General features: G+C 38.0%; 1 protein-coding gene across 2 annotated transcripts in view; it reads right to left on the bottom strand.

The window, feature by feature from the left end:
• USP37 (ubiquitin specific peptidase 37) overlaps positions 1 to 16,542 on the bottom strand; it is a 111,087-nt gene that overhangs the window by 85,277 nt on the left and 9,268 nt on the right. Inside the window, exons 3-6 of one of the 2 annotated variants that reach the window (XM_012802259.2) lie at positions 15,462 to 15,525; positions 13,016 to 13,239; positions 7,336 to 7,507; positions 2,106 to 2,206 (exon numbers count right to left, since the gene is read on the bottom strand). In XM_012802259.2, the coding sequence (XP_012657713.1) occupies positions 2,106 to 2,206; positions 7,336 to 7,507; positions 13,016 to 13,171 (429 nt within the window). In that variant the 5' untranslated portion in view covers positions 13,172 to 13,239; positions 15,462 to 15,525. Of the gene's footprint in view, positions 1 to 2,105; positions 2,207 to 7,335; positions 7,508 to 13,015; positions 13,240 to 15,461; positions 15,526 to 16,542 lie in introns of those variants that run through there. The other variant, XM_023510329.1, reaches the window with a different exon arrangement.

Here is a 16,542-nt window from a genome sequence, read left to right as displayed (position 1 = left end):
CACAAATCAAAAAGTTAAAAGCCATAGACACAGAGAAGTCTCATCATCACCCTCCCATCCATCCAGTTTGTTTACTTCCCACTGTCCTACCCCTTGTAAGTATTTCTGTTTTGCTATGCAAATATACATCAATATTATTTTATTCTCTTTGTTATATAAATGGTAAAATTTTATATGTAAAGTTTTGCATCTTTTAAAAAAAAGAATTATTACTATTTTTTTAGACAGAGTCTCACTATGCCACCCTGGGTAGAGTGTCAGGGTGTTACAGCTCACAGCAACCTCCAACTCTCGAGGCTTAAGTGATTCTCTTGCCTCAGCCTTCCAAGTAGCTGGACCTACAGGTGCTCACCACAACACTTGGCTATTTCTTGGTTATAGTTGTCATTGCTGTTTAGCAGGCCCAGGCTGGGTTCGAACCCACCAGCTCCAGTGTATGTGGCTGGCACCCTAGCTGCTAAGCTACAGGTGTCAAGCCTCTTTTCAAAATTTTGACCATGACCCCACAGTAAGAAATATTTTACATCAAAATCTATAGACACACATTTACTAATCCCAAAATAAAAGTTTCAAAGATCAGTATTTGTCCTTAAAATGTATAATACCCACTATTAGCAATGCTAAGTGAAGGAAGTTATGCCCCTTTCCCCCTAAAAAATTACACACTGATTCCATTTATATGAAACTCCAGAAAATATAACCTGATCTATAGTAATAAAACCCAAATCAGTGGTTGCTTTTAAACAGGAACCAGAGAGAAAAATTACAAAGGAGAATGCAGAAACTTTTAAAGATAAGGATATGTTCACCATGTTGACTATGGTGATGATTTTAAAGGTGAATACATAAGCCAAACCATATGAATATGTTTAAATATGTACAATTTACTACATGTCAATTATACTTAATAAAACTGGCTCCCCAAAAATCTAACCTATAAAAAGAACCCAACAAAAATAAAATTTTATTCATTGCTTAATTCAGTAAATGCACAAAGTATTGACCTCTTTGTACAGCCAAAGAGAACTCATAAATTTATTAATACTTAGAAAAGGACTTCAAAGTTTCTCTTACTTCATGCCTGGCTTCCCTTTGCAAAACAAATTAAAAGAGACATATGGACTGCTAAGTTTTGATTAAGATGACTTATTGATGCAAAATAAGCCTCACAGCTGACTGACTATGATTTATGAAAGAAAAACTATTTGAAAAGCAAACAGAAGACCTCAAAAAACAAAAAGTCTGGTATCATGTAGTATAAAGGCAAAGTTCATAATTTAGGATAGACCCAAAAGGCATTAAAGAAATCATATCAGCAAACACAGGGCTGTTAGTATACAGACCATATACATGAGCTAAACACTGTTACCTGAATTATTTCATAAGAACCTTTGAAATATTGCTGTAAAATATTTCAATTTTACAGATGAGGCTTTGGATACTTGAGGAACTTCCCCAGTGGCCTATAGCTAGTAAGTGGCAACACCAAGTCTTGAACCCACATTTAACTCCAAAGCCAAGCTTTTAAAAACTACTCTCTGGGGGCTCATAATGACGACCATGAGACATCAAAGGTTAAAGTGTGTTTAGTAAAGCTGTATGTAAAATGAGAAGAACGTGACCAATCTTAGAAAGATTTTCATAAAAGTAAATCAAGAGTTATATAGCTAAACCAATAAATTTCAGATATATAGAAAATACTCTTGTGACAATGCCAGAAATATTAGGTACTGCAGTCAAAATTTAGCTACCTGCAACTACCTCATACAACATCTATCACTACCAGTTTTTGTTTGTTTGTTTTTGAGATAGAGTCTCACTACGTTGCCCTTGGTAGAGTGCTATGGCATCACAGCTCACACAACCTCCAACTCTTGGACTTAAATGACTCTCTTGCCTCAGCCTCCCAAGTAGCTGGGACTAGAGGCACCTGTCACATGCCCGGCTATTTTTTTGTTGTAGGTGTCACTGTTGTTTGGCAGGCCGGGGCACAGTTCAAACCTGCCAGCCATGATGTACGTGGCTGGCACCCTGGCCACTGAGCTACAGGCGCAGAGCCAACTACCATTTTTTTTAAAAAGCTAAAAAGATTCAAAAGAACATACCTGATTGTCTGAATAAGAAAGCTGCCTGTTGGTTTCCTTCTGTGAGGTCCTACTACCCAAAATGGCTCCAAAACTACCAGACCCCTGAGAAGGTTTCGTGGCTGATGAAAAAAAAAAAAAATCCCCAAATCATCACTTACTGTAATAAAAAGATTTACCATTATTTTTATATAATATTGAAGAAAAGGGAAAAACATCAGGAGAAAGATAAATTAAAGCGCTTATCAACCATTTCTGATAGAATGCACATCTGATAAATATCTGTATAGTATTAGTAACTAAAATTTAGAACTGGAACCCCCAGTCAAAAAATTAAGGCTGGATGTGATGGCTTACAGCTGTAATTGTAGCACTCTGGGAAGCCAAGTTGGGTAGATCACCTGAGCTCAGGAATTTAGGACCAGCCTGAGCAAGAGTAAGACCCTGTCACTACTAAAAATAGAAAAAACTAGCTGGGCACTGGTGGCAAATGCCTGTAGTAGAGGCCTATAGGGGTGGTTGAGGCAAGAAGATCACTTAAACCCAGAAGTTTGAGGTTGCTGAACTACAATGACACCACGACACTCTACCAAGGGTGACAGAAGGAGACTCAGTCTCAAAAAAAAAAAAATTAATAACACAAAAATCTGACAACATTTAATAGAAGAATAGAATGTAGAAAGCAAAAAGAAAATGTCTATCTAAAAGTGTATCCAAAAAAGAAAAAGGGGGGGAGAAACACTAGAAATTCTGCTCTGTAATCAACATTATAGAAGTTTGTCACTGTATATTGACGGCATGAACACTGACAATGGATGCCAAAGAAACATGTCAAAAGCAGTAACAGATATGTCTCTAATAACATATACTCCAAAGTATTCTCTATAAGTAAAAGTTTATCAAGCAGAATAAATGGCTTCTATTGCAAAGAAATTATTGCTGGTTTAAAAAATATTCAAAGCTAGGTGTAGTGGCTCACGCTTATTATGTTAACACTCTGGGGGCCCAAGGTTCAGAAATGAGACTAGCCTGAGAAGCGTGAAACTCCATCTCTACTAAGAACAGAAAAACTGCAGGCACCTGGAATCCCAACTATTGGGGAGATGGAGGCAAGAGGATCAGCTGAACCCAAGAGTTTGAGGTTGTAATGAGCCACGATGATGTTCCTGCACTCTACCCAAGGCAACAGAGTAAGACTCTGTCTCAAAAAGAAAGAAAAAAAGAACATTCCAGGTAGTGCAGAAATATGAATTTATATGTTTTTGCCTTTTTTTTTTTTTTTTGAGATAGTCTCAAGCTGTTGCCCTGGGTACAGTGCAGTGGTGTCATGGGCTCAAGCAATCCTCTTACCTCAGTTTTTCTACTTTTAGTAGAGATAAGGGCTCGCATTTTTTTTTTTGCTGGGACTGGTCTTGAACTTGTGAGCTCAAGCAATCCACTTGCGTTGGCCTCCCAGAGTGCTAGGATTATACATGTGAGCCACTATGTCTGGATTTATATGTTTTTAAAAGTATACTTTAATTTGGTTAGGCAATTTCCCACTGATAACCATTTGGAATATTTTAACTTTTTTTTGAGACAGAGCCTATGTCACCCTTGGTAGAGTGCCATGGCGTCACAGCTCACAGCAACCTCCAACTCTTGGCCTTAAGCAATTCTCTTGTCTCAGCCTCCGAAGTAGCTGGGACTACTGGCGCTGGAATGTTTTAACTTTTCAAAACTGCAAACAATGCTTAACATCCTTTCACGTATCTTCTAGTACTATGGAAGGATCTTTGATAAAATAATTAGAATAAGAATTGCTGGGTTAAAGAATATACAATTTTGAACTAAACTAACCTTATCACATAGTCCTCAAAAAAAAAAAAAAAAATCTCTAAGCTCCTACCAAGTATACTAAGAGCATCTTGCCTCCCCTCAAACTGCTACCAATGTGAAGGTAAGAATTTGAGTTTAATTATTAGTAAAGGTGAGAATTTTTCATTAATAAGGGCCATATATTTTTCTCCCTAAATCCCCTATTTATAATTTTTTGTCCACTTCTCCACTGAGTTGCCTTTTTTCTTATAAATTTGCAAAACTGGTGTTTTTTATATTGGCATGTATAATGAAAAGAGTAATTCTGGCTATTGTTTTCTTTTGCCTTTTTTTCCTCACCACAGAGATTGTCATCTTGTGTGTTAAAGAATAAACTTTTTCTTCTTTTTTAATTTTTAAAAAGTGGTAAATTGACTGAAATAGTGCCTTTATGTTATCTATTTTCCTTCTGCATGCTAAACTGCTCATTTAAATATTTTGAAATTGGCTCAGCGCCTGTGGCTCAACTGGCTAAGGCGCCAGCCACATACACCTAAGGTGGCGGGTTCAAATCTAGCCAGAGTCTGCCAAACAACAATGATGGCTGCAACCAAAAAACAGCTGGGTGTTGTGGCGGGCACCTGTGGTCCCAGCTACTTGGGAGGCTGAGTCCTGAGACTCGCTTGAGCCCAAGAGTTGGAGGTTGCTGTGAGCTTTGATGCCACGGCACTCTACCCAGGGGGACAGCTTGAGGCTCTGTCTCAAAAAAAAAAAAAATGCATTTTAAGGCTTGGCACCTATATAGCTCAAGCAGCTAAGGCGCCAGCCACATACACCAGAGCTGGCGGGTTCAAATCCAGCCCAGGCCTGACAAACAACAATGACAACTACAATCAAAAAATAGCTGGGCATTGTGGTGGGCGCCTGTAGTCTCAGCTACTTGGGAGGCTGAGGCAAGAGAATCCCTTAAATCCAGGAGTTGGAGGTTGCTGTGAGCTGTGATGCCACAGCACACTACCCAAGGCAACACCTTGAAGCTCTGTCTCAAAAAAATAAATAAATAAATAAAATGCATTTTAAATTTTTTATGTTTTTACATTGAAATCTTTGGAATTAATGTACAATCTAATTAGATAATAGGAGATAAAAATCTGGCTTTACTACCTTCTTAAATAATTGGTTTAGTTGTCCTCTTTATAGATAACAGTTTATCAAATAATAGTCTTTTTTCACTGATATGGAATGCCATATTTACTTTATATTAAATCCTTTATATTTTTCAAAGTATTTTTATATTCATTATCTTACTGTGGTTTCTGCAAAGTATACAAAATCACCTGTGGCCAACTAAGGCAAGCAACTAAACTTAAGACTAAAATGACTTATCTAAGATCACAGAATGAGTTAAGCATTAAGCCCACAGCTAGCTAATCTAATTATAGCAATGATTTAGTGAGTACCTAGCAGGTGGAAGTCATGTTTTACATTTTCGAGCATTCATTCTTTAAAAAGCCCTGAAATTAAGGTGACATGACCTTTTTTTTTTTTTTTTTTTTGAGACAGAGTCTCAAGCTGTCTCCCTGGTTAGAGCGCTGTGGCATCAAAGCTCACAGCAACCTCCAACTCCTGGGCATAAGTGATTCTCTTGTCTCAGCCTCCCAAGTAGCCGAGACTACAGGCGCCCGCCACAATGCCCAGCTATTTTTTGGTGGCAGTTGTCATTGTTGCTTAGTAGACCTAGGCCAGGTTCGAACCCACCACCCTAGGTTTATGTGGCCAGTGCCCTTGCCAACTGAGCCACGGGTGCCACCATGACCTTCATTTTATAGACAAGGCAACACAGCAAGACCCGCTCTCTACAAATAATTTAAAAAAAAAATAACTTGGGCACAGTGGAATACACCTAGCTTTTTGGGAGGCTAAGGCAGGCTGGTTCTGGAACTTTGGGAGGCTGAGGCAGGATCGCTTGGGGCCAAGAGTTTAAGACTAGCCTGTGCCACATGGTGAGACACCCCTATCTCTAAAAAATAAAAAAGAAAAGAAAAATGAGCCAGGAATAGTGTGGTTCCAGCTACTTAAGAGGCTGGAGCAGGACTACTTCAGTCTGGAATTTTGGTGCTTCAGTAAACTGTGATCATACCACTGCACTCTAGCCTAGGTGATAGAACAGGACCCTGTCTCTAAAAAATAAACCAATTTTTTTACAAAGGAAAAAAAAGGATGGGGATTGGCAGAAGAGAGGAACCTGTGTGATTTTTTTTTCACTGTTTTTTACAACCACAGAATAGGTTTCATATAGATAAGCAAATCCCTAAGATTTATGTAATAGGTAAGTTTTCCCAATTATAACTTTTTTTAAGATAGGTTCTTGCTCTGTTGCCCAAGCTAGAGTGCAGTGGTGTCTTCATATTCCACTGTAATCTCAAACTCCCTGGCTCAAACAGTCCTCCTGCCTCAGCCTCCTGAGTAGCTGGGACTACACATGTATGCCACAAGGCTGGGCCCCCACATGTAATCCTCCTCCTTTTTCTAGTCATATTATTTCATGGAATCTTAAAGGTTTTCTACATATAAGATCAAGTTATCTACAAACAGAAATTTTACTTCTTCCTTTCTAATTTGAATGTCTGTTATTTCATTTTCTTGCTTAATTGCTCTAGGACTTCTAATACTACATTGAATACAAACAGCAAAAGCAGACATCCTTCCTTGTTATTGATCCTAGAGAAAAAGCTTCCAGTTTTTCACCACTAAGTATGATGTTAGCTGTGGGTTTTTCACATATGGCCTTTATTATATTGAGGTAGTTTCATTCTACTCCTATTTGGTTGTTTTTTAATCAGGAAATGGTGTTAAATTTTGTCAAATGCTTTTTCTGCACCAATTGAAATGACAATGTGTTTTTTGTCCTTTACTCTGTCAACATGGTATATTAAATGGATTGATTTTCATAAGTTTCTTCCTAGCTTTCCAGATTAAATCCTATTTGCTTGTGGTATATAATCCTTTTAAAGTGCCACTGATTTTAGTTCACTAGTATCTTGCTGAAGCCTTTTACATCAATACAATATTCATGAGGAATATCGGTCTATAGACTAGACATATTCTTTTTTTGAGATAGGGTCTCGTTCTGTCACCTAGGTTGGAGTGCAGTGGTGTTATCATAGCTGACTGCAACCTCAAACTCCTGCGCTCAAGTAATTCTTCTGCCTCAATCTCCTGAGTGAGTAGATGGGACTGTAGGAATGTGTCCCCACACCCAGCTAATTTTCCTATTTTCTAAAGAGATGGGGTCTTACTCTTCCTTAGATTAGTCTCAAACTCCTAGCTTCAAGCAATCTTCTTGCCTCAACCTTCCAGAGTGCTAGGATTACAGGCATAAGCTATCACACCCAGCCTAGTCCTATTGTTTTTTTAACTGATAATGTTAGATCCTAGGACAATTAGTGCTCACCTGCATGAAGTCTGTTTTGATGGACTGCATCTAGAAACAATCTCATTTCCTCTGCATCCTTACTTGGTACTTTGTCAATAGACAAGAAACTATTATCTTGTAGCGTTAACATCAGGCGGCTTTGTTTCGCTCCACTGGGTCGAAGTACCACATTTTTAATGTTATGACTTAGCTGACCAAAACAAAAGGAAAATTATCATCAACAGCATATGATAACAAAGTATAATAATTTGTTTGACGAATACTAAATGTTATACTTCCCAAGTTACATTTCTCACTCTTACTCATGATAACGGAATTTTTTCAACCAAAAGGAGTTCCCATTTCTTGACACATTTAATCAAAGATTTAACTTTTAGGAGATGCAAACACATACACTGAGTCTTTACTTAATATTGTCAGTTGGTTCTTGGCAATTCCAAGTTTAAGCAAAGGATATATAGCGGGTCCCTCAAATAACATAATTTCCTTTAAGGTCATTTCATTACAACATTAATAAGAAAAAAACTGGTTTGTCTACCATTTCATTTAAAGTCAGTTTTCAAGAACCTATCAACAGGCGACACCTGTGGCTAAGTGGGTAGGGTGCCAGCCACATATACAGAGGCTGGCAGGTTCAAACCCAGCCTGGGCCAGCTAAAACAAAAATGACAACTACAACCCCAAAATAGCCGGGCATTGTGGCAGCTACCTGGGAGGCTGAGGTAAGAGAATCGCTTAAGCCCAAGAGTTGGAGGTTGCTGTGAGCTGTGACACTATAGCACTCTATCCAGGGTGACAGTTTGAGATTCTGTCTCAAAAAAAAAAAGAACCTATCAACAATGTTAAGTAAAGACTTAACTCTACTATTAACACACTGACTGCCACATAAGTTTTATTTATGTAGTATTAAGCCCCCCTTGCTTTTTTTTTTAGTGGCTGTTAATGTGTTAAAATTCATTTTACAGAGTAATCTTTGAACTTTTGGTCTTATGAAGGAAATCTCACATTTTCAAATATAGTAATAGAGGATAAAAACTAATGAGTATACAATTTTCAGAGCTTAGACAGGTATATCATTACCAGTTTAGAAAACAAAATTAGATTAGAGTCTTTTTCTTTCTTTTTAAACAAAAACTTATACAACATTTGGCAAATTGTTTAGTTAGTTGCAATGTAAAAGTATGTATTAGTCCAAACTATAATCCTCAAAAGAACTGCAAACGTTCAAAAACACATCAAAACTAAGCCCTTACCAATATAAAACACACCTTTTCTTTACCTACACAGATTTATTTAACTTTTACTCAATCAAAAGATAATGTGTACCCTGGAATTCTCTTAGCTTACTCGTACCTCTTCCTAGAACTGATTTAACAATACATCTTAGACTCTCCTAGATGTTGGAAGTGTGCTATGAAGTTATAACTTTAATTTTTACTTAAATGAAATTTTTCCAAAGCTAAATTAATAAATCTTTTTTTTTCTTTTTTTTTTTTTGTGGAGACAGAGTCTCACTTTATCGCCCTCGGTACAGTGCTGTGGTGGCACGTAGGCTCACAGTAACCTCCAACTCCTGTATGCGATTCTCTTGCCTCAGCCTCCCAAGTAGTGATGACTATAGGCCCACCACAATGCCCAGCTATTTTTTTTGTTGCAGTTTGGCCGGGGCCGTTTTGAAGCCGCCACCCTCCGTATATGAGGCCGGCGCCCTACCTACTGAGCCACAGGCACCCTGCCCAATAAATATTTATTATCTAAATAATTCCTATAGTCAGGCAGCCTTATTCGAATGTTCTCTCTCAGTAGGCATATATAAAGATTTCTTTTCTTTTTTTTTTTTTTGAGATGGAGTTTCACCATGTCGTCCTCAGTAGAGTACTGTGATGTCATAGCTCACAGCAACCTCCAATTCTTGGGTTTAATTTTCTTGCCTCAACCACTCAAGTAGATATACATAAGATTTCTAAAGCTGCCTTCTGCTGAAGACAAACCCTCTAAACAGCATAAACTAAGAAGTAATATCTTTTTAACTTTTAGATAAGAATGAAAAACAATTTTATCAGTTGCTACTAAAATTATAAATTAGATTTTGAAGGTGAAGCTTTTTAGCTTCAAAGTAGGTCTTAATGTCCTTGAGTAGAAATATTCTAGGAAAACACAATACCTAGTTTAATTCCAAAATATGTATTTATTTATTTATTTAAATTTTTTTTGAGACAGAGCCTCAAGCTGTCCCCCTGGGTAGAGTGCCGTGGCATCAAAGCTCACAGCAACCTCCAACTCCTGGGCTCAAGCGAGTCTCCTGCCTCAGCCTCCCAAGTAGCTGGGACCACAGGCAGCTGCCACAATGCCCGGCTATTTTTTGGTTGCAGCCGTCATTGTTGTTTGGCGGGCCCTGGCTAGATTTGAACCCGTCACCTTAGGTGTATGTGGCTGGCACCTTAGCCACTTGAGCCACAGGCACTGAGCCAATTTCAAAATATTTAAATGAGCAGTTTAGCATGTAAAAGGAAAATAGATAACATAAAGGCACTATTTCAATTTACCACTTTTTAAAAATTAAAAAAGGAAAAGTTTATTCTTTAACACACAAGATGAGAATAATCTTGAGCTTTGTCCCTTTGACAAATGAAAAGTCCATCCAGCCCTACAATTTCAGTAAATACCTATACGGTAAGGACTCCCAACTCTTTATCTAGGACTCCCAACTCTTTATCTAAGTCCAGATATCTCTGTTGGAGCTTCTCCACTTCAGTTTACTTTCTGAATACCCAACAACTCAGAAAACTCACCTCTCCCAATAATCACACTCCAATTCTTCTCCTCTGCTTCCTATCACAAAAGAAAAGAAAAAACCTGCCATCCACTCAGAAACCTGGGAATCTCCCCACATTATTTTCTCCCTCAACTCTCAAATCTGAGTTCTATCTTCTTGAAATCTCTTCCTCCTCTGGCTTCTTCCATTAACTTTTCCTTTGTTTAGACTATTATCTAATCCCCCACAATAACCTCCAGGTCCTTCTTATTCTCCCACTATTTCTTGAAATAAAGTCATCTGCCTAGTCCTCCAAGAACATGAATTTGTAATTCTTGGCTCCACAATCTGAACTCCTCTTATGATAAACAAGAATCTGAACTTCTCTTATGATAAACAAGAAACATCAAGAGGTAGGTCCTACCTAGCTGCCACTCATTCCCCACTGTCCATTTATTTTTAAATAACTTTCTGGTCCGTGAGTGCTGATTGACACTTGCATGTTTTGTCCATCTACAAAAATCACTTCCATTTTTACCTCCATTTTGTTTAGCAAACTCCTATTCATCTTCTAAATCCTCATAGCACAAACCACTTGTTTCTTTATGTTACCTAAGTATCTTTGAAATATTTTTACAGCTGAAAAGGCATTTCGTTACTCTAAAGTTTGAGGGGTCTCATTCAGTTCTGCACTCTTAGCTCCCAGCATAGTAACTTAGAGACAATTAACAAGTGGATATTAAATGTAAACTGATCTAGAACTGAGATGAGTCTGAAATTGCAGGTCATGTTCCTAAATATCTATATGTGCTTAAATACTATTTCAATGAGGACTGAGGACTGAAAAAAATGAGTCAGAACCAGGCACAGTGGCTCACACCTATAATCCCAGCATTTTGGGAGGCTGAAGAGGGAGGATCACTTGAGGCCAAGAGTTCAAAACCAGCCTGGACAAAAGACAAAGACTCCATCTCTACAAAAAATAAGAAAAATTAGCCAGGTATGGTAGTCCATGCCTATAGTCCTAGCTACAGGAGGCTGAGGCAGGAGGATTGACTGAGCCCAGGAGTTTAAGGTTGCAGTGAACTGTGATTATATCACTATACTCCAGCCTAGGTGACAGAGTAAGACCCTGTCTCAAAAAAAAAAACCTTTCTTTCGGTGAGATGAGCAATTAGTAAATTCATGTGATGAACTATTTACTGTTTCCATCACCATCTCCAATTTATTTATTTATCTTTGATGTATGATATATTGTTTTCACAGTTCAAAAGCAAAGATAAATGGATATTTTCTCTCAGATCAGGTTCTCAAGCATAATAACAGTTACACATCATTTAAGAGAATATTTTAGTTTTGTCAAATGTTATACTTTTGTATAATCTAAGTAATAAATATAACAACTTAACCTACAAAAACAGCCAAGACATTAAGTTGGAGGGGTCTCCATTTAGTTCAGTACTCTCAGCTCCCATCATAGTAACCTGTTCTTAAGTTCAATTCACATCAAATTAAGTAACTCTTGGCTGCATAAGAAAAGCACTATAGAAAACAAAATAGCTTTTACAGTGATAAAATGAGGATCTTTCAAAAGTTTACAGTTAGAAGAAAAAAGCTGTAAAGGTAACCTTGAACAATCATCCTTAAATAATCCATATCAAAAACTTTGAAAGGATTACTTAGGAAGTGGCTATTTGGCTTTTAGGAGATACTAATAAATGCTGTTAAAAGCTGACATTTAATCTATCATATATGTTAAGAAAAAATGAGGGGTGGTGCCCCTAACTCAGCGAGTAGGGCATTAGCCACATACAGAGGTTGGCAGGATCGAACTCAGCCCAGACCAGCTAAAACAACAATGACAACTGCAGGGCAACACCTATGGCTCAGTGTGTAGGGGCACCGGCCCCATATACTAAGGGTGGCAGATTCGAACCCGGCCTCAGCCAGCTAAAACAGCAATGACAACTACAACAAAAAATAAACAGGCATTGTGGTGGGTGCCTGTAGTCCAGTCCCAGCTACTTGGGAGGCTAAGGCAAGAGAATCACTTAAGCCCAAGAATGGGAGGTTGCTGAGAGCTGTGACACCACAGCACTCTACCCAAGGGAATAAAGTAAGACTCTGTCTCAAAAAAAAAAAAAAACAATGGGCTCGGCGTCTGTGGCTCAAGTGGCTAAAGCACCAGCCCTGTACACCCAAGGTGGCGGGTTCGAATCCAGCTCAGGCTCGCCAAACAACAATGACGGCTGCAACCAAAAAATAGCTGCGTGTTGTGGTGGGCACCTGTGGTCCCAGCTACTTGGGAGGCCGAGGCAGGAGACTCGCTTGAGCCCAGGAGTTGGAGGTTGCTGTGAGCTGTGATGCCATGGCACTCTACCCAGGGGGACAGCTTGAGGCTCTGTCTCAAAAAAAAAAAAAACAATTACAACAGCAACCAAAACAACAACAACAAAAAAAAAACAACTGGGCATTGTGGCAGGTGCTTGTAGTCCCAGCTACTTGGGAGACTGAGGAAGGAGAATTGCTTAAGCCCAAGAGTTTGAGATTGCTGTGAGTTGTGGTGCCACAGCACTTTACCCAGTGTGACAGCTTGAGACTCTGTCTCAAAAAAAAAAAAAGAAATAAAGAAATGAGTAACTGAAGTTATCCAAATGTGATTTCTAAAATAGCTTAGATATGGAAAGTCCAACCCCTTTTTAGCTTCCTCCCACCAATCTTCTTTACAATAATGGTGATTACTTCCTGCTCTTTATTATAAGCCACCAACAATACTGCTGAGTAATTCATAAAACATATACACAAAAATATCAGTGTCCTAGAAATAAAAAGCAAGAAATATTAATTGAGGAGGGCTCAATCGTGATGTTCATTATGGTACAAAACAGCTATTTACTAAAGGATCTGATTCAAGATCTGTTCCAAATCAAAGTTTGGTAATACCTGAAATATCCTTGGAATTCCTCCAGTATTGTAGTGAACTACTAGGCTGACTTTATTCTCTTTTTCCACAATTTCAAAGGATCCTTCTTTCCACTTTGTAATCCCAGTCTGCATACTTCGAATTCTGATAGGACCATGTATCTTCAGAGAAGACATATTTTCTTTAAAAATAAATTGCTTCTACCCAAATTAAAAAGCAAAAATATACCTTCACCGGATAGGTTCTAAGGAAGAAAAAATAACAAGTTACAATTTTCTAGTGCTTAAAAGAATTTCTAACCACCTTTAATTACCTCTATACATCTTCCCTTCTTTCCCATATGTCCAATACTTACATCTATTAATTCTACATTTTGCACCATTTATAACCATACTGCTGCCACTAAAGACATGCCGATTAGGAATAGGAAAAATTCCATACTCAATGTGACTGCATTCACCATTAAAGTGGTGATTTCCTTCATGAACACTAATGAGTCTCACATTTTAAAACAAGTAAAAAAAATGTTTTCAGGTTGCGGTACAGTGGCTCACATCTGTAATCCTAGCATTCTGGAAGGCTGAGGCCAGAAGATTGCTTGAGGTGAGGAGTTCAAGACCAGCCTGAGCAAAAAGTGAGACCTCATCTCTACAAAAAATAGAAAACTTAGCCAGGTACAGGTGTTATGTGCCTGTAGTCCTAGCTACTTGGGAGGCTAAGGCAGGAAGATCACTTAAAGCCAGGAGTTTGAGGTTGCTATGAGTTTTGATGATGCCACTAAACTCTGGCCAGGGCAACACAGCAAGAGTCTGTCTAAAAAAAAAAAAACAACACTTTTTTTTTCAGCCATCTGACTCTACTTTTCAGAATGGAGTTCCTCCTAAACACAAAAATATATCACCAGATGATTCCTCCTAACAGTCAGCGATCTAAGCATATTCATATATAGATGTTAAATGAGTAAAAAATTTTAAGAATAATCAAATCAGTTCAACCTTCAGAATTATATATAGTATTTGGGAAAATCACTTAATCTCTAGGGAAAACAAATAAAAAGACCTCTTTTCCTAAGAATCACCTACTATTTATATTTAACATTACCATTCCTAGAAAGAATCTTTACTAATTTTATCTTTGACAAATATGCAAGTTTCCTGAATGAACTTTCAATGCTTAAAAATGATGAGATATCTAAAACTCTTCAAACTAGCTTTACCAAAAGTCAGAGAATGTTATCAAACTGTAGCACAGAATGTTATCAAATAGTGTCATATATACAAATATGCACTCACCTGAAATTTCTAAACCAAATTTTATTTAGACTATTTTCAAACCTCTACAAACACTGCCTCCAAAATGGATTTTTTCTTATAATTTAATAAATTAAAAATCATTAAATATTACCTCTGCCTAAAAAACTCAGCTAGAAAAGGTAGTATACAAAGGTAAAGGATGCTAGGTCTAGAAATCAGGAGCCAGCTCTGTCACTTACTAATTTGGAACTTATCTTCTCTAACCACAAATTTTCTCAACCATGAAATGGGAATAGCAAATGCTGTAGTGTTACAGAATAAAATGAGATCATTGTAGGCATTCAGCAGACAGCAGATATTAATATTAATGGAATTAGTATATATGTTCTGAATTTATTTCTTGCCTATAATACCATTTTCCCTAAAGACCTCAACAAATAAGATGTTAACAGGGATGGCAGCACCCGTAGCTCAGTAGGGGTAGGGCACAGGCTACACGCACCAGGGCTGGTTCGAACCCAGCCCTAGCCTGCTAAAAACAAAAAAATAGCTGGGCATTGTGGCAGGCACCTGTAGTCCCAAATACTCAGGAAGCTGAGGCTAGAAAATCACTTAAACCCAAGACCTTGAGGTTGCTATGAACTATGACACCATAGCACTCTACTGTGGGCAACAAAGTGAGACTCTATCTCAAAAGAAAAAAAACCAACAAAAATAAAGTGTATGTGGCTTGGCACCTGTAGCTCAGTAGCTAGAGCACTAGCCACATGCACCTGGGCTGGCGGGTTCAAACCTGGCCCAGGGCCTGCCAAACAACAACAAAAACTTGGCAGGCACCTGTAGTCCCAGCTACTTGGGAGGCTGAGGCAAGAGAATCACTTAAGCCCAAGAGTTTGAGGTTGCTGTGTGAGCAGTGATGCCAAGGTACTCCATAGAGGGTGACACAGTAAAAAAAAAAAGTTAACAGGGATTACCAACTCAACTGCCTGTAAGGGCCAAACAAGTGACAGAAAGACTTAGGCAGGCAAAATATAAACAACTGCTACCCAACCTACCCAATTATTACCAGGTAGAAACAGTGAGCTTTGCATTGCTAGACTATCTAATTTTTCAAGAAAATAAAGACATCCAAACTTGTACATGAAATTGACCATTTTTAATTACAAGCAATAAATTCAAATTTATTTTTAAAATTAAATCAAACATAACCCACCTGCCAGTAGAATACAGCGTGGGAACCCCTAGTTTGAAGCCTCTGGTTACTGTATAGCAAATAACTAAGGATAAAATAAAAGAGATGTGAAAACACTTTCAAGGATATGCACTATATATAAGTCCTCTATATTTATTACTCATTCACTTCATCAAATATTTTTAGTGTCTGTGGCCAGATTCTTTTTTTTTTTTTTTGAGACAGAGTTAAAGTACAATGTTGTCATCATAATTTACTGCACCCTCAACCTCCTAACTCAGCCTCTGAAGTAGCTAGAATTGTAGGCATGCACCACAATGACCAGCTACGTTTTTTATGTTTTATAGCGACACAGTCAGACTTTGTTGCTCAGGCTGGTCTCAAACTCCTGGACTCAAGTGATCCTCCTGCCTCAGCCTTACAGAGTACTAGGATTACAGGCATGAGCCCAAATTTAGATATTAGTATAATCTGTGGGGTATATGAATCCATCAATGTATAGAGTCCACTACTGCTTACAGAAGTGCCTGCAAAAATGGCATTTTCCTTAAACTAAGAGCCCTGTAGAAATTTAGGGAAGCAAGGTGTGTCTGTAACACTTTTTTTCACAAATAATTTTTTGTGGCTTCATTGTTTGGATATGTCCTGAAGATTTTTTCCACTCTGCCTCTCAACACTACAAAGAATACATGTCTCCTCTCCTAATCCAGTTTCCCATGCCAAAAACATAAAGCTGTTTTTGACTTCTTTCTTGATGATTATTGTAACTGGACTAGAGATGGCATGTGAGAAGAGTCTTATTCATTCTACCTATATACAACTTTTAGACAGCTTTATAATGGAACTACAAATCATGTATCAGATCACTGTCCCTCTTAATGTCATTCAATGGCTCTCCACTGTCCTCACAACAAAATCTAAACACATTAACATAAAGGCCCTTCATGACCTAGGCCCTGTTTACTTTTCTATTTCCAATAATCCTCCCAAATCCAGCCATCTGAGCTACTTACAATTTTCCCCAAAATAGTCCTGTTTTCATGCCACTTGCACACAATGTGGTCATGTCTGGAGGATTTTATGTGTTCTCCTAATCCCCAAC

The sequence above is a fragment of the Otolemur garnettii genome, unplaced genomic scaffold (genome assembly GCF_000181295.1).
Source record: "Otolemur garnettii isolate 467f Iridium unplaced genomic scaffold, OtoGar3 scaffold00013, whole genome shotgun sequence".
In the NCBI taxonomy this organism is placed as follows: Eukaryota; Metazoa; Chordata; class Mammalia; order Primates; family Galagidae; genus Otolemur; species Otolemur garnettii.
Note: the sequence above shows the minus strand (reverse complement) of the source record. Positions and strands in the feature narration are given on the sequence as shown.